A 24,185-nucleotide genomic window follows, 5' to 3' on the forward strand; every position below is an offset into this window, starting at 1 on the left:
TTGGGAAAGCATCCTGCTCGATGAAAAGCTTTAGCCTTATTTGATTCCCTACCATGCCTGAAAATAATCATAAGCCAGTCTATGCCAAAGGGTTGAGTCTGCTTGTCTCTTGGCATCATTTTCAGTGGATTTTTGTGTAAGGATATGACTATAACACACTAAGTTTACTGCCCGAAAATAGATTACATGACTGGGGCTTCGCATTAATGGTTAAAGTTGCTGACTGACATAAACACAACACAGCATATAAACAACACAGAATCACAGTTCCAGGCTATGTCACTCTTATCTTGAACAGTCCATCGGATAAGAACGTAGCGAGCCATGGACAGACAGCAGCTACCCATCTGTGATGTCCAAAGGGTTACACATTACACAAATCTCATGTTACCTAGGGACAACCATGTTGACCATCAACCTTATATGATTCCTCAGTCATGGGAAATCCCGATGCCATGACTTGACTACAACTCAAAACCTTCCCACTCTCCTCAAACTACACCTATCTCTTACTAGTAGAATACACAAAGAAATGACATTTTCATATCTATTTCATTTTCCAGCTCAACAACAAAAGAATATGATCTGTACATAGATGAGATCAGTTTGCAGCAATGCCATGGAAGCAGAGTGTAAGTAACACCAGTGACAGGCTGTGAAGAAGATATGCCATCTTTTTTGAAGTCCCAAGGTACCACACAGGGCTGGGTAGGTTCTGTTGTGAAGGAGAAGACTTGCTGTCTGTAGTGAAGTCCCAAGGTACCACACAGGGCTGGGTAGGTTCTGTTGTGAAGGAGAAGACTTGCTGTCTGTAGTGAAGTCCCAAGGTACCACACAGGGCTGGGTAGGTTCTGTTGTGAAGGAGAAGACTTGCTGTCTGTAGTGAAGTCCCAAGTTACCACACAGGGCTGGGTAGGTTCTGTTGTGAAGGAGAAGACTTGCTGTCTGTAGTGAAGTCCCAAGGTACCACACAGGGCTGGGTAGGTTCTGTTGTGAAGGAGAAGACTTGCTGTCTGTAGTGAAGTCCCAAGGTGCCACACAGGGCTTGGTAGGTTCTGTTGTGAAGGAGAAGACTTGCTGTCTGTAGTGAAGTCCCAAGGTATCACACAGGGCTGGGTAGGTTCTGTTGTGAAGGAGAAGACTTGCTGTCTGTAGTGAAGTCCCAAGGTACCACACAGGGCTGGGTAGGTTCTGTTGTGAAGGAGAAGACTTGCTGTCTGTAGTGAAGTCCCAAGGTACCACACAGGGCTGGGTAGGTTCTGTTGTGAAGAAGACTTGCTGTCTGTAGTGAAGTCCCAAGGTGCCACACAGGGTTGGGACTATTCTAATCACGGTTCACTGTCTATCACACATTATGCTCTCATTATGAGATATTAGATTTCAGGGAACTTTGCCTTAATAGCAGCCAGCTGCAAAAATATCAAAACAGACAATAAGTTTAACATGTAAAAACAGGAATCAGAAATGTTATCTTCAGGTTATTTGGATGTCTCCTGGCCCTACTTGGAGAAAGTATTTGTAACATCTTATGATAGACTTAGTTTTAACATTACATCAGCAACTGTCATATTAAGGCTGGTGAGGTGAAATGGTGCTTCACGTAGCGGTGAAGATTATTGCACTTATTTGATGACCGTGCATGCATGCCTGCGTGTGTGTCCTAGTACAGACTAATGTTGATTATACAGTGCTAGCCCACTGAGATATCATGCCACAGTTTAACATGAATAACACACTCCGAGCCGACCAGTCCTAGTTTAAGCCCATTAATGCTTAGTGTCAGGTAAGGTAAAAACAAGTGCCACCTTTTAACATCTATTGGTATGACGCGGCTGGGGATAAAACCCCAATCTTCACCTATCCAGGCAGATGCTCTACCACTAGACAGGTGGTCTTCATGCAGGTATTAAGTCAAACACATTAACATAGACTTGATAGACTAAGTTATAGTGGAACATTATGAACATTAATCTTAGCGTTGTCGCAACTCAATATCAGATGCAATATGGACATATTGTTTCATTTCTACAGTAACTAGTCAGACACAAGACTGGTGTTGGGCAGTATCTCACTGACCTCCTTCTCAGCCATCTTCTTCTTTGTTAGCATCATCTGCGCCTTCTGCATGTCCCCAATCTTGGCTAGCTGCCGTGCTTCTGTCTCATAGGATGGCATTTCCTCCTTCACCACTTCAACATACGCTGTGCAATAAACAGAAAAAACAACCTTACTAAACTGCTGCCAGTGCTCTTCCATCAAAACATGGTGTGAGAGAAAGCAAACAATCATAATGTTATCAAATCAATCTGCAATTGAACCACCAGTCCAAAGTCTATCAAATTTCTTTTTGTCTTATAAAATCAGTTCATACTAATCTAAATACTAAACCTAAGGGAAGTCCAAGGTTCGCATTTCTACCATAGGAACGAAGTATCGTGTATACTAGACTAGGAAATGTTTTGTTTGTTTGTTTAATGCCACAATGCCACACAATCAAGCCAGTCACCAGGCCCAAGTATTTGCACCAAAAAGTATCACAAGCATTGGATGCTGGGTACCTATTCGATCCCGTAATACCCACGGCAGCTAAGAAATGTAACTGCATTAGCCGTCCAGCCCCACTGTATGGTGGAGTCCCATTTAGTGGAATTGTGAACAGATGACGGACAGAGTTGACGGTGAGTAGGTTGAGAGTGAGTATGTTGAGGATGAGCATGATGAGTGAGTTGATAGGGAGTCTGTTGATGGTATGTTTACCTAGCCAAGCTTCCTTTCCCCCTTCCCGCAGTTTCTTCTGCTGCAGTTCAATCTTCTCACCCAGCAGCGCACTCTTGTGTTTGAGAGTCTGGGTCTGGGTCACACTCAGGCTGTCCTTCAGGTAGGATATCTGAAACATTGTCTCACATACAACACCAGGCCACACAGATATCTGAAACATTGTCTCACATACAACACCAGGCCACACAGATATCTGAAACATTGTCTCACATACAACACCAGGCCACACAGATATCTGAAACATCGTCTCACATACAACACCAGGCCACACAGATATCTGAATCATTGTCTCACATACAACACCAGGCCACACAGATATCTGAAACATTGTCTCACATACAAGACCATGTCTCACATACAACACCAGGCCACACAGATATCTGAAACATTGTCTCACATACAACACCAGGCCACACAGATATCTGAAACATTGTCTCACATACAACACCAGCCCACACAGATATCTGAAACATTGTCTCACATACAACACCAGGCCACACAGATATCTGAAACATAGTCTCACATACAACACCAGGCCACACAGATATCTGAAACATTGTCTCACATACAACACCAGGCCACACAGATATCTGAATCATTGTCTCACATACAACACCAGGCCACACAGATATCTGAAACATTGTCTCACATACAACACCAGGCCACACATATATCTGAAACATTGTCTCACATACAACGCCAGGCCACACAGATATCTGAAACATTGTCTCACATACAACACCAGGCCACACAGATATCTGAAACATCGTCTCACATACAACACCAGGCCACACAGATATCTGAAACATCGTCTCACATACAACACCAGGCCACACAGATATCTGAATCATTGTCTCACATACAACACCAGGCCACACAGATATCTGAAACATTGTCTCACATACAAGACCATGTCTCACATACAACACCAGGCCACACAGATATCTGAAACATTGTCTCACATACAACACCAGGCCACACAGATATCTGAAACATTGTCTCACATACAACACCAGCCCACACAGATATCTGAAACATTGTCTCACATACAACACCAGGCCACACAGATATCTGAAACATAGTCTCACATACAACACCAGGCCACACAGATATCTCAAACATTGTCTCACATACAACACCAGGCCACACAGATATCTGAATCATTGTCTCACATACAACACCAGGCCACACAGATATCTGAAACATTGTCTCACATACAACACCAGGCCACACAGATATCTGAAACATTGTCTCACATACAACACCAGGCCACACAGATGTCTGAAACATTGTCTCACATACAACACCATGTCTCACATACAACACCAGGCAACACAGATATATGAATCATTGTCTCACATACAACACCAGGCCACACAGATATCTGAAACATTGTCTCACATACAACACCAGGCCACACAGATATCTGAAACATTGTCTCACATACAACACCAGGCCACACAGATATCTGAAACATTGTCTCACATACAACACCAGGCCACACAGATATCTGAAACATTGTCTCACATATAACACCAGGCCACACAGATATCTGAAACATTGTCTCACATACAACACCAGGCCACACAGATATCTGAAACATTGTCTCACATACAACACCAGGCCACACAGATATCTGAAACATCGTCTCACATACAACACCAGGCCACACAGATATCTGAATCATTGTCTCACATACAACACCAGCCCACACAGATATCTGAAACATTGTCTCATATACAACACCAGGCCACACATATATCTGAAACATTGTCTCACATACAACACCAGGCCACACAGATATCTGAAACATTGTCTCACATACAACACCAGGCCACACAGATATCTGAAACATTGTCTCACATACAACACCAGGCCACACAGATGTCTGAAACATTGTCTCACATACAACAACATGTCTCACATACAACACCAGGCCACACAGATATGTGAATCATTGTCTCACATACAACACCAGGCCACACAGATATCTGAAACATTGTCTCACATACAACACCAGGCCACACAGATATCTGAAACATTGTCTCACATACAACACCAGGCCACACAGATGTCTGAAACATTGTCTCACATACAACACCATGTCTCACATACAACACCAGGCCACACAGATATATGAATCATTGTCTCACATACAACACCAGGCCACACAGATATCTGAAACATTGTCTCACATACAACACCAGGCCACACATATATCTGAAACATTGTCTCACATACAACACCAGGCCACACAGATATCTGAAACATTGTCTCACATACAACACCAGGCCACACAGATATCTGAAACATCATCTCACATACAACACCAGGCCACACAGATATCTGAAACATCGTCTCACATACAACACCAGGCCACACAGATATCTGAATCATTGTCTCACATACAACACCAGGCCACACAGATATCTGAAACATTGTCTCACATACAAGACCATGTCTCACATACAACACCAGGCCACACAGATATCTGAAACATTGTCTCACATACAACACCAGGCCACACAGATATCTGAAACATTGTCTCACATACAACACCAGCCCACACAGATATCTGAAACATTGTCTCACATACAACACCAGGCCACACAGATATCTGAAACATAGTCTCACAAACAACACCAGGCCACACATATATCTGAAACATTGTCTCACATACAACACCAGGCCACACAGATATCTGAAACATTGTCTCACATACAACACCAGGCCACACAGATATCTGAAACATCGTCTCACATACAACACCAGGCCACACAGATATCTGAAACATCGTCTCACATACAACACCAGGCCACACAGATATCTGAATCATTGTCTCACATACAACACCAGGCCACACAGATGTCTGAAACATTGTCTCACATACAACACCATGTCTCACATACAACACCAGGCCACACAGATATCTGAATCATTGTCTCACATACAACACCAGGCCACACAGATATCTGAAACATTGTCTCACATACAACACCAGGCCACACATATATCTGAAACATTGTCTCACATACAACACCAGGCCACACAGATATCTGAAACATTGTCTCACATACAACACCAGGCCACACAGATATCTGAAACATTGTCTCACATACAACACCAGGCCACACAGATATCTGAAACATTGTCTCACATACAACACCAGGCCACACAGATATCTGAATCATTGTCTCACATATAACACCAGGCCACACAGATATCTGAAACATTGTCTCACATACAACACCAGGCCACACAGATATCTGAAACATTGTCTCACATACAACACCAGGCCACACAGATATCTGAAACATCGTCTCACATACAACACCAGGCCACACAGATATCTGAATCATTGTCTCACATACAACACCAGCCCACACAGATATCTGAAACATTGTCTCATATACAACACCAGGCCACACATATATCTGAAACATTGTCTCACATACAACACCAGGCCACACAGATGTCTGAAACATTGTCTCACATACAACACCATGTCTCACATACAACACCAGGCCACACAGATATATGAATCATTGTCTCACATACAACACCAGGCCACACAGATATCTGAAACATTGTCTCACATACAACACATGGCCACACATATATCTGAAACATTGTCTCACATACAACACCAGGCCACACAGATATCTGAAACATTGTCTCACATACAACACCAGGCCACACAGATATCTGAAACATTGTCTCACATACAACACCAGGCCACACAGATATCTGAAACATCGTCTCACATACAACACCAGGCCACACAGATATCTGAATCATTGTCTCACATACAACACCAGGCCACACAGATATCTGAAACATTGTCTCACATACAACACCATGTCTCACATACAACACCAGGCCACACAGATATCTGAAACATTGTCTCACATACAACACCAGGCCACACAGATATCTGAAACATTGTCTCACATACAACACCAGCCCACACAGATATCTGAAACATTGTCTCACATACAACACCAGGCCACACAGATATCTGAAACATAGTCTCACATACAACACCAGGCCACACATATATCTGAATCATTGTCTCACATACAACACCAGGCCACACAGATATCTGAAACATTGTCTCACATACAACACCAGGCCACACAGATATCTGAAACATCGTCTCACATACAACACCAGGCCACACAGATATCTGAAACATCGTCTCACATACAACACCAGGCCACACAGATATCTGAATCATTGTCTCACATACAACACCAGGCCACACAGATATCTGAAACATTGTCTCACATACAAGACCATGTCTCACATACAACACCAGGCCACACAGATATCTGAAACATTGTCTCACATACAACACCAGGCCACACAGATATCTGAAACATTGTCTCACATACAACACCAGCCCACACAGATATCTGAAACATTGTCTCACATACAACACCAGGCCACACAGATATCTGAAACATAGTCTCACAAACAACACCAGGCCACACATATATCTGAAACATTGTCTCACATACAACACCAGGCCACACAGATATCTGAAACATTGTCTCACATACAACACCAGGCCACACAGATATCTGAAACATCGTCTCACATACAACACCAGGCCACACAGATATCTGAAACATCGTCTCACATACAACACCAGGCCACACAGATATCTGAATCATTGTCTCACATACAACACCAGGCCACACAGATGTCTGAAACATTGTCTCACATACAACACCATGTCTCACATACAACACCAGGCCACACAGATATATGAATCATTGTCTCACATACAACACCAGGCCACACAGATATCTGAAACATTGTCTCACATACAACACCAGGCCACACATATATCTGAAACATTGTCTCACATACAACACCAGGCCACACAGATATCTGAAACATTGTCTCACATACAACACCAGGCCACACAGATATCTGAAACATTGTTTCACATACAACACCAGGCCACACAGATATCTGAAACATTGTCTCACATACAACACCAGGCCACACAGATATCTGAATCATTGTCTCACATATAACACCAGGCCACACAGATATCTGAAACATTGTCTCACATACAACACCAGGCCACACAGATATCTGAAACATTGTCTCACATACAACACCAGGCCACACAGATATCTGAAACATCGTCTCACATACAACACCAGGCCACACAGATATCTGAATCATTGTCTCACATACAACACCAGCCCACACAGATATCTGAAACATTGTCTCATATACAACACCAGGCCACACATATATCTGAAACATTGTCTCACATACAACACCAGGCCACACAGATGTCTGAAACATTGTCTCACATACAACACCATGTCTCACATACAACACCAGGCCACACAGATATATGAATCATTGTCTCACATACAACACCAGGCCACACAGATATCTGAAACATTGTCTCACATACAACACATGGCCACACATATATCTGAAACATTGTCTCACATACAACACCAGGCCACACAGATATCTGAAACATTGTCTCACATACAACACCAGGCCACACAGATATCTGAAACATCGTCTCACATACAACACCAGGCCACACAGATATCTGAAACATCGTCTCACATACAACACCAGGCCACACAGATATCTGAATCATTGTCTCACATACAACACCAGGCCACACAGATATCTGAAACATTGTCTCACATACAACACCATGTCTCACATACAACACCAGGCCACACAGATATCTGAAACATTGTCTCACATACAACACCAGGCCACACAGATATCTGAAACATTGTCTCACATACAACACCAGCCCACACAGATATCTGAAACATTGTCTCACATACAACACCAGGCCACACAGATATCTGAAACATAGTCTCACATACAACACCAGGCCACACATATATCTGAAACATTGTCTCACATACAACACCAGGCCACACAGATATCTGAAACATTGTCTCACATACAACACCAGGCCACACAGATATCTGAAACATCGTCTCACATACAACACCAGGCCACACAGATATCTGAAACATCGTCTCACATACAACACCAGGCCACACAGATATCTGAATCATTGTCTCACATACAACACCAGGCCACACAGATATCTGAAACATTGTCTCACATACAAGACCATGTCTCACATACAACACCAGGCCACACAGATATCTGAAACATTGTCTCACATACAACACCAGGCCACACAGATATCTGAAACATTGTCTCGCATACAACACCAGCCCACACAGATATCTGAAACATTGTCTCACATACAACACCAGGCCACACAGATATCTGAAACATAGTCTCACATACAACACCAGGCCACACAGATATCTCAAACATTGTCTCACATACAACACCAGGCCACACAGATATCTGAATCATTGTCTTACATACAACACCAGGCCACACAGATATCTGAAACATTGTCTCACATACAACACCAGGCCACACAGATATCTGAAACATTGTCTCACATACAACACCAGGCCACACAGATGTCTGAAACATTGTCTCACATACAACACCATGTCTCACATACAACACCAGGCAACACAGATATATGAATCATTGTCTCACATACAACACCAGGCCACACAGATATCTGAAACATTGTCTCACATACAACACCAGGCCACACAGATATCTGAAACATTGTCTCACATACAACACCAGGCCACACAGATATCTGAAACATTGTCTCACATACAACACCAGACCACACAGATATCTGAAACATTGTCTCACATATAACACCAGGCCATACAGATATCTGAAACATTGTCTCACATACAACACCAGGCCACACAGATATCTGAAACATTGTCTCACATACAACACCAGGCCACACAGATATCTGAAACATCGTCTCACATACAACACCAGGCCACACAGATATCTGAATCATTGTCTCACATACAACACCAGCCCACACAGATATCTGAAACATTGTCTCATATACAACACCAGGCCACACATATATCTGAAACATTGTCTCACATACAACACCAGGCCACACAGATATCTGAAACATTGTCTCACATACAACACCAGGCCACACAGATATCTGAAACATTGTCTCACATACAACACCAGGCCACACAGATATCTGAAACATTGTCTCACATACAACACCATGTCTCACATACAACACCAGGCCACACAGATATCTGAAACATTGTCTCACATACAACACCAGGCCACACAGATATCTGAAACATTGTCTCACATACAACACCAGCCCACACAGATATCTGAAACATTGTCTCACATACAACACCAGGCCACACAGATATCTGAAACATAGTCTCACATACAACACCAGGCCACACATATATCTGAAACATTGTCTCACATACAACACCAGGCCACACAGATATCTGAAACATTGTCTCACATACAACACCAGGCCACACAGATATCTGAAACATCGTCTCACATACAACACCAGGCCACACAGATATCTGAAACATCGTCTCACATACAACACCAGGCCACACAGATATCTGAATCATTGTCTCACATACAACACCAGGCCACACAGATATCTGAAACATTGTCTCACATACAAGACCATGTCTCACATACAACACCAGGCCACACAGATATCTGAAACATTGTCTCACATACAACACCAGGCCACACAGATATCTGAAACATTGTCTCGCATACAACACCAGCCCACACAGATATCTGAAACATTGTCTCACATACAACACCAGGCCACACAGATATCTGAAACATAGTCTCACATACAACACCAGGCCACACAGATATCTCAAACATTGTCTCACATACAACACCAGGCCACACAGATATCTGAATCATTGTCTTACATACAACACCAGGCCACACAGATATCTGAAACATTGTCTCACATACAACACCAGGCCACACAGATATCTGAAACATTGTCTCACATACAACACCAGGCCACACAGATGTCTGAAACATTGTCTCACATACAACACCATGTCTCACATACAACACCAGGCAACACAGATATATGAATCATTGTCTCACATACAACACCAGGCCACACAGATATCTGAAACATTGTCTCACATACAACACCAGGCCACACAGATATCTGAAACATTGTCTCACATACAACACCAGGCCACACAGATATCTGAAACATTGTCTCACATACAACACCAGACCACACAGATATCTGAAACATTGTCTCACATATAACACCAGGCCATACAGATATCTGAAACATTGTCTCACATACAACACCAGGCCACACAGATATCTGAAACATTGTCTCACATACAACACCAGGCCACACAGATATCTGAAACATCGTCTCACATACAACACCAGGCCACACAGATATCTGAATCATTGTCTCACATACAACACCAGCCCACACAGATATCTGAAACATTGTCTCATATACAACACCAGGCCACACATATATCTGAAACATTGTCTCACATACAACACCAGGCCACACAGATATCTGAAACATTGTCTCACATACAACACCAGGCCACACAGATATCTGAAACATTGTCTCACATACAACACCAGGCCACACAGATGTCTGAAACATTGTCTCACATACAACACCATGTCTCACATACAACACCAGGCCAAACAGATATGTGAATCATTGTCTCACATACAACACCAGGCCACACAGATATCTGAAACATTGTCTCACATACAACACCAGGCCACACAGATATCTGAAACATCGTCTCACATACAACACCAGGCCACACAGATATCTGAAACATTGTCTCACATACAACACCAGCCCACACAGATATCTGAAACATTGTCTCATATACAACACCAGGCCACACATATATCTGAAACATTGTCTCACATACAACACCAGGCCACACAGATGTCTGAAACATTGTCTCACATACAACACCATGTCTCACATACAACACCAGGCCACACAGATATATGAATCATTGTCTCACATACAACACCAGGCCACACAGATATCTGAAACATTGTCTCACATACAACACCAGGCCACACATATATCTGAAACATTGTCTCACATACAACACCAGGCCACACAGATATCTGAAACATTGTCTCACATACAACACCAGGCCACACAGATATCTGAAACATCGTCTCACATACAACACCAGGCCACACAGATATCTGAAACATCGTCTCACATACAACACCAGGCCACACAGATATCTGAATCATTGTCTCACATACAACACCAGGCCACACAGATATCTGAAACATTGTCTCACATACAACACCATGTCTCACATACAACACCAGGCCACACAGATATCTGAAACATTGTCTCACATACAACACCAGGCCACACAGATATCTGAAACATTGTCTCACATACAACACCAGCCCACACAGATATCTGAAACATTGTCTCACATACACCAGGCCACACAGATATCTGAAACATAGTCTCACATACAACACCAGGCCACACATATATCTGAAACATTGTCTCACATACAACACCAGGCCACACAGATATCTGAAACATTGTCTCACATACAACACCAGGCCACACAGATATCTGAAACATCGTCTCACATACAACACCAGGCCACACAGATATCTGAAACATCGTCTCACATACAACACCAGGCCACACAGATATCTGAATCATTGTCTCACATACAACACCAGGCCACACAGATATCTGAAACATTGTCTCACATACAAGACCATGTCTCACATACAACACCAGGCCACACAGATATCTGAAACATTGTCTCACATACAACACCAGGCCACACAGATATCTGAAACATTGTCTCACATACAACACCAGCCCACACAGATATCTGAAACATTGTCTCACATACAACACCAGGCCACACAGATATCTGAAACATAGTCTCACATACAACACCAGGCCACACAGATATCTCAAACATTGTCTCACATACAACACCAGGCCACACAGATATCTGAATCATTGTCTTACATACAACACCAGGCCACACAGATATCTGAAACATTGTCTCACATACAACACCAGGCCACACAGATATCTGAAACATTGTCTCACATACAACACCAGGCCACACAGATGTCTGAAACATTGTCTCACATACAACACCATGTCTCACATACAACACCAGGCAACACAGATATATGAATCATTGTCTCACATACAACACCAGGCCACACAGATATCTGAAACATTGTCTCACATACAACACCAGGCCACACAGATATCTGAAACATTGTCTCACATACAACACCAGGCCACACAGATATCTGAAACATTGTCTCACATACAACACCAGACCACACAGATATCTGAAACATTGTCTCACATATAACACCAGGCCATACAGATATCTGAAACATTGTCTCACATACAACACCAGGCCACACAGATATCTGAAACATTGTCTCACATACAACACCAGGCCACACAGATATCTGAAACATCGTCTCACATACAACACCAGGCCACACAGATATCTGAATCATTGTCTCACATACAACACCAGCCCACACAGATATCTGAAACATTGTCTCATATACAACACCAGGCCACACATATATCTGAAACATTGTCTCACATACAACACCAGGCCACACAGATATCTGAAACATTGTCTCACATACAACACCAGGCCACACAGATATCTGAAACATTGTCTCACATACAACACCAGGCCACACAGATGTCTGAAACATTGTCTCACATACAACACCATGTCTCACATACAACACCAGGCCACACAGATATGTGAATCATTGTCTCACATACAACACCAGGCCACACAGATATCTGAAACATTGTCTCACATACAACACCAGGCCACACAGATATCTGAAACATTGTCTCACATACAACACCAGGCCACACAGATGTCTGAAACATTGTCTCACATACAACACCATGTCTCACATACAACACCAGGCCACACAGATATATGAATCATTGTCTCACATACAACACCAGGCCACACAGATATCTGAAACATTGTCTCACATACAACACCAGGCCACACATATATCTGAAACATTGTCTCACATACAACACCAGGCCATACAGATATCTGAAACACTGTCTCACATACAACACCAGGCCACACAGATATCTGAAACATTGTCTCACATACAACACCAGGCCACACAGATATCTGAAACATTGTCTCACATACAACACCAGGCCACACAGATATCTGAAACATTGTCTCACATATAACACCAGGCCACACAGATATCTGAAACATTGTCTCACATACAACACCAGGCCACACAGATATCTGAAACATTGTCTCACATACAACACCAGGCCACACAGATATCTGAAACATCGTCTCACATACAACACCAGGCCACACAGATATCTGAATCATTGTCTCACATACAACACCAGCCCACACAGATATCTGAAACATTGTCTCATATACAATACCAGGCCACACATATATCTGAAACATTGTCTCACATACAACACCAGGCCACACAGATATCTGAAACATTGTCTCACATACAACACCAGGCCACACAGATATCTGAAACATTGTCTCACATACAACACCAGGCCACACAGATGTCTGAAACATTGTCTCACATACAACACCATGTCTCACATACAACACCAGGCCACACAGATATATGAATCATTGTCTCACATACAACACCAGGCCACACAGATATCTGAAACATTGTCTCACATACAACACCAGGCCACACAGATATCTGAAACATTGTCTCACATACAACACCAGGCCACACAGATGTCTGAAACATTGTCTCACATACAACACCATGTCTCACATACAACACCAGGCCACACAGATATATGAATCATTGTCTCACATACAACACCAGGCCACACAGATATCTGAAACATTGTCTCACATACAACACCAGGCCACACATATATCTGAAACATTGTCTCACATACAACACCAGGCCACACAGATATCTGAAACATTGTCTCACATACAACACCAGGCCACACAGATATCTGAAACATTGTCTCACATACAACACCAGGCCACACAGATATCTGAAACATTGTCTCACATACAACACCAGGCCACACAGATATCTGAATCATTGTCTCACATATAACACCAGGCCACACAGATATCTGAAACATTGTCTCACATACAACACCAGGCCACACAGATATCTGAAACATTGTCTCACATACAACACCAGGCCACACAGATATCTGAAACATCGTCTCACATACAACACCAGGCCACACAGATATCTGAATCATTGTCTCACATACAACACCAGCCCACACAGATATCTGAAACATTGTCTCATATACAACACCAGGCCACACATATATCTGAAACATTGTCTCACATACAATACCAGGCCACACAGATATCTGAAACATTGTCTCACATACAACACCAGGCCACACAGATATCTGAAACATTGTCTCACATACAACACCAGGCCACACAGATATCTGAAACATTGTCTCACATACAACACCAGGCCACACAGATATCTGAAACATTGTCTCACATACAACACCAGGCCACACAGATGTCTGAAACATTGTCTCACATACAACACCATGTCTCACTTACAACACCAGGCCACACAGATATCTGAAACATCGTCTCACATACAACACCAGGCCACACAGATATCTGAATCATTGTCTCACATACAACACCAGGCCACACAGATATCTGAATCATTGTCTCACATACAACACCAGGCCACACAGATATCTGAAACATTGTCTCACATACAACACCAGGCCACACAGATATCTGAATCATTGTCTCACATATAACACCAGGCCACACAGATATCTGAAACATTGTCTCACATACAACACCAGGCCACACAGATCATGTCTGGATTTTCTCCCACAGCAAGCTGACATGCCATGAGAAAACAGAAATACTGTTCAAAGTGATATAAAACCGTTCACTCACTCACTCTTTCCATTTCCTCTCCAGCTAAAAGAGAGTGTGTCTGTCAAGCTGTGGGGCAGTTGTTTTGAGGCCTGATCAAGAGCGCTGTATATGATGCCAACACATCTCCACAAATATGAAACATAATTCTTGTTTTACAAATGACAAAACAATAAAACAGGAAATCTGTCACCAACCTGTTTATCTAGCTGTTGTCTCTCAAACCTCAACACCTCCATACAGGCTACCCCACCGACACTGTAACACAATATTTCACTTAGCATCGCATGTTGTCATATATAAAATAAATAGCCACACTCGAAAGACTGCAAACAATTTTGTCAACTGTTTTGACAGTCTTTTTACAGGCACGAAAAAACAAACCATTATCATATATATTTAGAATTCTTGTTTACAGTTGCCGTTCATCAGATTTTGGAAAATTATCCAAAACCACATTTTTGTACAACAGGGTACAGCACTTTATTCATTCATCCATTAGTAAGCCTTAGGGCTGGGACGAGTCCAAATTTACTACGTATTGGAGAAAACACACTCACAAGGTTTTGGTAGACAGAGCATGCCCTGGGGAGAGGGAAAAACCAAGGGGGCGCGTTTTTTCCCGACCCCCAGGGCTTGCTCTGTCTACCAAATCCGAGGGAAAGTGTTTTTCCATACTTATAAACCGAAAAAAGAAACTTAAAACAACATTTATCAACATTTTTATGTTTCGAACATACTTTCCATGAACCTTAGGAAACGCGAGTAAAATATTTGTTGCTGGCGTACGGATCTTGAAAAGGACATTCTAAAAACCAGAGAGGCTTATCAACACCTCTGTAGCCTCGTGGTACACTCACTGGGCTAGAGATATGAAGGTTGCGAGTTCGATCCTCGGGAATATAAAGAAAACATTTGTCATTTGATTTTACAATTCATTACATGTTACAATCTGAACGGAAGTTATATTAATAAAATACCCAGGACATTATATAAAATCCCTGGGATATTATAGCAAATATGACTTGAATATCCTATAAAATCCCAGGGACATTACAACGTCCCTGTTTATGAGATTTAACCGGACTGGAAAGTAAAACCTCACAATAGGTTTTGATGCCTATAGAAAGAAGTCTTTTACTTAATAGCGATCCCAATGAATAGGTTTATAACTGGGTACCCAACACCCTATTACCCAGTGCTACCTGGGTACCTGCTGAGGGTTTCACGAGATAGGTAACAAAACATCTGAATGGGAATTGCTTTACTGCAGCCCTGGCAAAAACTATTTAGAAACACATATAAAACATTCTGGTCATGCATACACTGAAGTTGACTGCAACTTTATCTGTACTCAATCACATAAAAGTCAGAAGGAATGTGTGCATAGTCAGAAAGAAATGCAAAAATTAGTGACACCATGGAGTCATGTTAAGTTTCGTCATTAAACAATATATCATGTGACTAACCACAGATCCAGGTAATCTTGTGGGTGCCCGGGTCCTAGTCAGTACCCATCTGACCCAAGTACCCATCTGACCCAAGTACCCGAGTTACCCATCCCAGTCCTAGCATGCTGAGTAGGACAACTTTTTACATACTTGTGTTCTCTACATCATCAATGAGGACACCAACTTGCCATTGTGGGAAAAAGAATCTAAGGATTATGAACAATGCCTGCTCTTGTTTTGACCATGGGCATCAAATAAATGATTCCGCAAACACTATTAGGATGAAAAAAATAATATTCATGACCATCCATCTCACTACCAAACAAATCATTTTACTGGCCCAAAGTTCCTACAGGCAAAGAAAATCACCAAGTGAGAGAGAGGCAAAGGGTGTGGTGGAAGTGTTTTTATGTTAGAGACGGGATAATTGTTTAGCCACTGCTTCAAAATGTGCAACTTTCTTTCACAATACATTCTGGGCAACCTGCATGTCCAGAGACCAATTTATTTTGGGGGTAAAACCTGACATAAAATTATTTTTGTGTGCATATTCTAAGAATACTACCACTATTACATAATAGCCATAAATTCCTGTTTTGGCTGTCAATCATATTATAAAATTTCAACAGTTGTCCTTTTCAATGATAGTGACGAAAACACTTTCTTCCACAGGAAATAAAACTGTCCATGCATGAGGCGGAAAAAGTTACATCTTTCCTGTGTGTCCAGAAGTAAACATGTTAGAATTTGTTGATCACATCCAAATGCATCTGGTTGTCATTACACACTGTAAGCCTTGCTGAGGTCATCTGATAGACAAGTCCAGAGAAGCTGAGGGCAGTTCACAGCAGATCAGTATAGAAGAAAGATCGTGCTCGTGGAAAATGTTTATTCATACATAACAATTCTGAAATATCCAACAATTTTTACAATTCGTATAAACAAAAAGTTTACATACACAGAGACTTAAGTTCATATACGTAGAAAAATAAAAACAACACAACAATCCCACATAAGTGCAGAAACATACTTCGAGAAAAACCTGATGAACTTATGTGAGATCACAACCATATCTTTACGCCAATATCTCTGTTTAACAAGTTAAAAAACTAAAACGTACAAAACACCTAGCAATATGTTTTATAAAGGGTTAACTAATGCTTAGGAATATTATATTGCTATGATATTGCTGGAATATTGCTAAAAGCGATGTAAAACCATACTCACTCACTTACTCTATGAGACATATTGGAATTACATGTACGTAGACAAAAGACAAGAATTTCAAAGCCTGACCTGCACCCATTGTGCCAGATGAACTAAATACATTATTCAAACAGTTTTCACGTTCACCATAAATAAACCTAAGTGCCTAGAGGTTGTGTAAGTGCACCCATGTTTTGTTTACTGTATTTATCATGTTTATGATAAAATCATTCTAACCTACATCCTGACATGGCATACCAGGGCATCTTATCATGAAGCTGTGATCACTTCTGTCATGTTTGCATACTGTCAAGCTTTGTCAGCTTCCCACCATGAGACTAGGCAGTATGTACAGAACTTCCCATGAGCTACGAGGAATTACAGATAATCCATATTTCTAAGTTGCGAATAGGTTATTCAATATTTTACACATAGTCTGTTTTTCTGAGACAACAAAGACAAGATGTGTGTTTCCCAGTCACAAGTAGTGAGACCAGGCTCGTCCATGTTGGAGTGTGTCACACAAAACCAACTGTGACAACATGAACAATGGAAGGCATCATCTCTAATTACTTGTGAGAATGAGTTGATAAGATGTCATGTGCAAGGCTATATATGCCTGAAGAGTGCAAGCACGCTGGTGTAATGTTGATAGACATATATTTGTCAGAGTCAGGGAAGCAGCTAATGTCAACCCAGTCTCAAATAAACCCATTGTCCTTTCACACTTCATCCATTCTACAGATGTGACACGAAAACTGTATTTCAAAATGTATCCAACACTTTCTACAATACTGCTAAAGAGATTACCATCCCATTGGGTTGATAGTGCTTTAGCTGTGTTACATAGTCCATATGTGATATCAGGGCAGTTGTTAAATCACACTGCTGACAATGGTCCTCCTCTCACATGATTGGCTATAAAAGTCAGGAAGTGAAGAAACAAAGGACACTTTATGCAGTAGTCTGCAATATTTGAGCAATGCATCTGTAATTTCAAAGCTTTATGATTGAAAAAAGACATCTTAATATCAGCAGTGAAAATCATGCACTGTGTGTCTAAATCAACATGGGCTAATTCAGATTTGTGGCTGCTTGTATACAATTATTTCAGTTTGAATAGAAGCAGGACTTTAAGTGACCGGGCAGTTTCTCAACATCCAATATTAGGGCTGGAACGACACACACGAGACTCTACCAAGGAAAAACAAGCTGATGTATTTACCAAAATCACTTGATGAGATGTTCATTATATTTACCGCCACCCTCACATGAGGGTTCTTGATGAACTGAACAAAAGACCTGATATGAAGAATTCAAAGTGACCAAATTAGAGATTATCTGATGTCCAAATAAATCACTACAATTAACGATATGCAAAGATACAATAAGAAGCGCATTGTATATTGCTGAGATTAATATCATGTTGCATCAATGATGGATTCATCCAGATCCTATCTCACGGACTACATGTAAGTTTACCTGACACACACACCTGTTTTACACTCAAACACAGACACACAGTATTCCAATATAGTACTGTTACTTTCACCAACCATTTTGCTTGTGAAGATAGCAAACACTGTCTGAACTGTTTCTTAATGAAGATAGTAACATTTTAGTCACAAAGGACAAGGTATGGTAAGCACCATTACTAGTATTTTGGAATTGGCAATTTTAAAAGTTACAGGAATGTTTTCAAAGTTGAGGTGAAAGTTAATGGACATGCTGATATTGATAATGACTTCCACAAAGTACACCAGTGCGGCTAAAATAAGTGCAATCATTCAAACAAAAAGTTCATTTTAAGATATTTGAAAACACTTCCTTAAAACCATAAATTCAAAACTTTTGGACACATTTTTGTCTTATTTCCGCATTTGGTGCTGTGACAAATTAAAACGCAAACTGTTGAAAGGAAAATAGTTGTCGATCAAATGAACTCTTGTGATCACACTTGAAACAATATCAAAAGGCTTCTATTCTTTCTTAAGTCTGACAGTTCTTAAAAAAACAAAACTGTCAGAAAGACATGCTTGGAAAAGCTATCAAGGTCTTCTACAATGCATGTGCAACATCCCCCTGATTCTGAACATCAGTTGCGTTCTAAAAAATTCTAATGAATTTTTTTGCCGTGAATGGCTCCAACATTGCTGATGAGGCATTGAGGAATATCTAATCATTCACTCACTCACTCTAATTGCATTCCTTACATTGAAAGAGACCTGTGAAAATACAGGGTAGAATAGGTCTTCAGCAACCCATGCTTGCCGTAAAAGGCAATTATGCTTGTTGTAAGAGGCGACTAACGGGATTGGGTGGTCAGGCTCGCTGACTTGGTTGATGCATGTCATCATATCCCAAGTGCGTGGATCTATACTCATGACGTCAATTACTGGATTGTTTGGACCGGACTTGATTATTTACGGACCGCCGTCATATAGCTGAAATATTGCTGAGTGCAGCGTAAACAACAAACCAACAAACAAACATTGAAATGATATTCTAACAACAACAACCACAATACAATTAATGCAAAATACATGTATAAATATGTTCAGGTTCCACATTTAGCCCACAAATGGTATGTCTCTAGTAAAAAAATAATATACACTGGCATTTTTAGAATTAAAGCATACATGGACACAATAACAGACAATGTTAATCTGAGCAGTATTTTACTGACACTTCATCCAGGTGTTCTTCACACTAAAGTGATATGTTTTATGTGTAAAAAACTAGAACAAACATGTTCCTGAGTTCGAGCTGTGTTGTAAACTGTTTGCTTGGCACAAGATTCAGGACTAGAGATGCAATTATCAGCTGTTTACGAGTTTCCAAACGCAACACTGTATTAAAAGAATGTTTACTTGACAATCTCATTAAAGTTGATCTTGTACTCTGTAACAATGCCTCTCTGTGTAAAGATCTGACAAATCCTCCATTGAAGGTTGCGTCAGGTGAAACCTGAGCAACTTTGATACCCAATCTAAATCTGAAGGATGCATTTTTTTTAGCCAATCAGATTTGATTTGGAAATTTTGATATTAAAAAAGAAGAGTATTTAGAAGATTACAAATCCCCCCAGCCCATACAATTTCAAAAGATCAAATCATCAGACTGTTACCTTAAGTCCAATTTGATGAGAGAATTTCAATCTAATCTGTCATCCATATGCAAGAGTAGTTACTGAGCTATCAAAACTATACCATGGTATTGAGATTCGGAACACACCACTATGAACTTGCTGACATGTACAAAGAAACATTTAAATTCTAAAATTTCTTAAATAGCTAAAGGTACCAGTTGACAACTTGGTCTTTGTGTGTGCACTGTTTCAGGAGATATGATCCAGAAAAGCACACCACCATGAACCAAGTCTAACTTGTTACCATGGAAACAAAGAAAAATTAAATTTTGAAAAATTCCTAAATAGCAAAAGGCACCACTTCAGCCGTTTGGTGAATACATGTACCAGGTTTGAAAAGTCTGTCACAGTTTTCAAGTTTTCAAGCACCAGAAACGACACCTACCAACCCTTTCAGACTAAGTCCAAATTGTTTCCATGGAAATCGAGAAAAATAAAAATGACAAAACTCTGCAAATAGGAAAAGGCACCCCCCCAGGATCTGAGTGATACATCTGCCAAGTTTTGTTGAAAGATAATGAACGTTTTTTTAGCTCCGGAAATGAAATCCACCCCCTTATAAGACTAAGTCCTAATTGTTTCCATGGAAATCAAGAAAAAGAAAAATGCAAAAATCTGTAAATAGCAATAGGCACCACTTCAAGACCTGTTTGAAATATCCGACAATTATTGTTGAAAAAGTACGCTCCAGAAACAAAATGATTACGGATAGACAGACGGATGAGGCGTCGACTATATCCCCCCGTATTATATGCCTATATCTTCCCACATTATAAAGAACCCACAGAGAACAGAAATATTCCATCATTAGGACATCCATTTCTGTGTAGAAAGCTATCAGACACAACCATGTGTATAAGATATGCACAACATCATCATGATCATAGCTAGCCTCTCTTATATCCATTCAGATCTGTCTGCTTGTGTTCATTTTCAAGATACAGAACTCAAAGATGCTGTTCTGAATGCCTTGCTCAAACATACCAAGTATTTAGAATCTTGACACTGATTGGATGATAAGAAAGTTCATCTGACATGACCTCCTATGGAGTTATCCTCAGATCTTCACGCAAAGAGGAACTGTATCAGAGTAAAGAATATGTGTAAAATGATAATGTTCCCACAACTGCATGCAGTGGATTGTACTCATGCCATTCACTGTGAGACTCTGGCATTATAAAATCATGCTGTAAAACAGATTGTCAGCTGTTATCTACTGCATGATGTGTGTGCATTTGGCTTAAAGTCACTTCAAAAAATATATTTGAGTTAAAAGGTATATTCCAATTGAGTCATGTAAATGTGGAGGAAAGGTCATATGCAACCGTTAATGTACCAACTGAGCAACATTTATAATGAATAATATCAACAATATTAGGATACCAATAATGCCATCAGATGTAAAATATCATGAGAATATGAAGACATAAAATGCACACAAAATATGTAGCGGAAAATAAATTTGGACGGATAAATTTTTTGCACATACATTGTTTTGAGGAATGTATGTTTTTAACAAATTGCAACTACTGAGAAACAATCAACACAGATCAATATCACAAAGGAACTGTCACAAAATGAGGAGTGAACACAGTTAAAACATATCACAGATAATTCAGGTTAGACTGTTTTGAAGAAAGCGCTGCAGCTTGTGAAATCCCTCCTCCGTTATGACAATATGCAGATACTGGACTTTTCATTTCTGCCGAGAAAAGAAAACCCAGTTACTCAAGTTGTGGTTAACAAGGAGCTAGAGACTTGGAACTTGAAACTTTATAACTGATTCATTCCATGTAATGAAGTATTGCATGTTTGTTTCTGTTCATGCAAAGATGACAAAAGAATTCTTTGAAGAAAACTGATTGTGGGTATTTTTATTGTTAGTACACATGATAAACTACTTTGTAATCATAATGAGGAGACCCGTGAAGATTCGGGGTAGAATAGGTCTTCAGCAACCCATGGCTGCCATAAAAGGCGACTATGTTTGTCGTAAGAGGCGACTAATGGGATTGGGTGGTCAGGCTCGCTGACTTTGTTGATGCATGTCATCGATCCCAAATGCAAGGATCGATGCTTATGATGTCTATCACTGGATTGTCTGGTCCAGACTCGATTATTTACAGACCGCCGTCATATAGCTGGAATATTGCTGAGTGCGGCGTTAAACAACAAGAAACATAATGAGGATGTAAAAACAGTTTGTGAAATACTGAGTGACAGTGTTACAAGCCTATGTCCTGTAATGTCCATAAACATTGGGTAACAATTTACTATTAACTGTTTTCGTATGTGACTGTCCTTGCACGAACACAAGATGTGTGAACACAAATTGGTGATATATCAAATAATTCATTCTTTCATGTTTACCTAACCATAGTTACAGAATAAATAAAAAACATCAAATACAGTAAACTACATTTATAACGAACATGCTTATAATGAACTGACAGATATACCGAATAGTTGTTTTTCCCCCGGACATTTGCTGTATATATGCTTATATCGTACTACGGTTCTAACGAACTAAACTTAGTGATCCCCCTGAGTTTGTTATAACTGTAGTTTACTGTAGTTCAAAGATTTATGAAACACTGGAATATATGACGTGGTGTGGTGTCATTCATCCAAAGTGGTTGCTTGTACTATAGGATTATGCTGATGTTTATAGAAACATAAATGTCTATTTAACATAGTCAGTTATGTGACAGGGTAAGAGCT

At 40.7% G+C, this 24,185-nt stretch overlaps 1 protein-coding gene across 5 annotated transcripts in view; it reads right to left on the bottom strand.

Moving 5' to 3' along the window:
- Positions 1-747: 747 nt before the first annotated feature.
- The window catches only part of LOC124113061 (coiled-coil and C2 domain-containing protein 1-like), a 63,875-nt gene continuing 40,437 nt past the window's right edge, over positions 748-24,185 (bottom strand). For 4 of the 5 annotated variants that reach the window (XM_048399860.1, XM_048399861.1, XM_048399859.1 and 1 more), the window contains 4 exons: positions 15,857-15,917; positions 2,758-2,887; positions 2,077-2,201; positions 748-1,409 (listed from right to left, as the gene is read on the bottom strand). In XM_048399860.1, the coding sequence (XP_048255817.1) occupies positions 1,374-1,409; positions 2,077-2,201; positions 2,758-2,887; positions 15,857-15,917 (352 nt within the window). In that variant the 3' untranslated portion in view covers positions 748-1,373. Of the gene's footprint in view, positions 1,410-2,076; positions 2,202-2,757; positions 2,888-15,856; positions 15,918-20,755; positions 23,167-24,185 lie in introns of those variants that run through there. The other variant, XM_048399863.1, reaches the window with a different exon arrangement.

Source organism: Haliotis rufescens, unplaced genomic scaffold (genome assembly GCF_023055435.1).
Source record: "Haliotis rufescens isolate VD_foot unplaced genomic scaffold, xgHalRufe1.0.p SCAF_2, whole genome shotgun sequence".
In the NCBI taxonomy this organism is placed as follows: domain Eukaryota; kingdom Metazoa; phylum Mollusca; class Gastropoda; order Lepetellida; family Haliotidae; genus Haliotis; species Haliotis rufescens.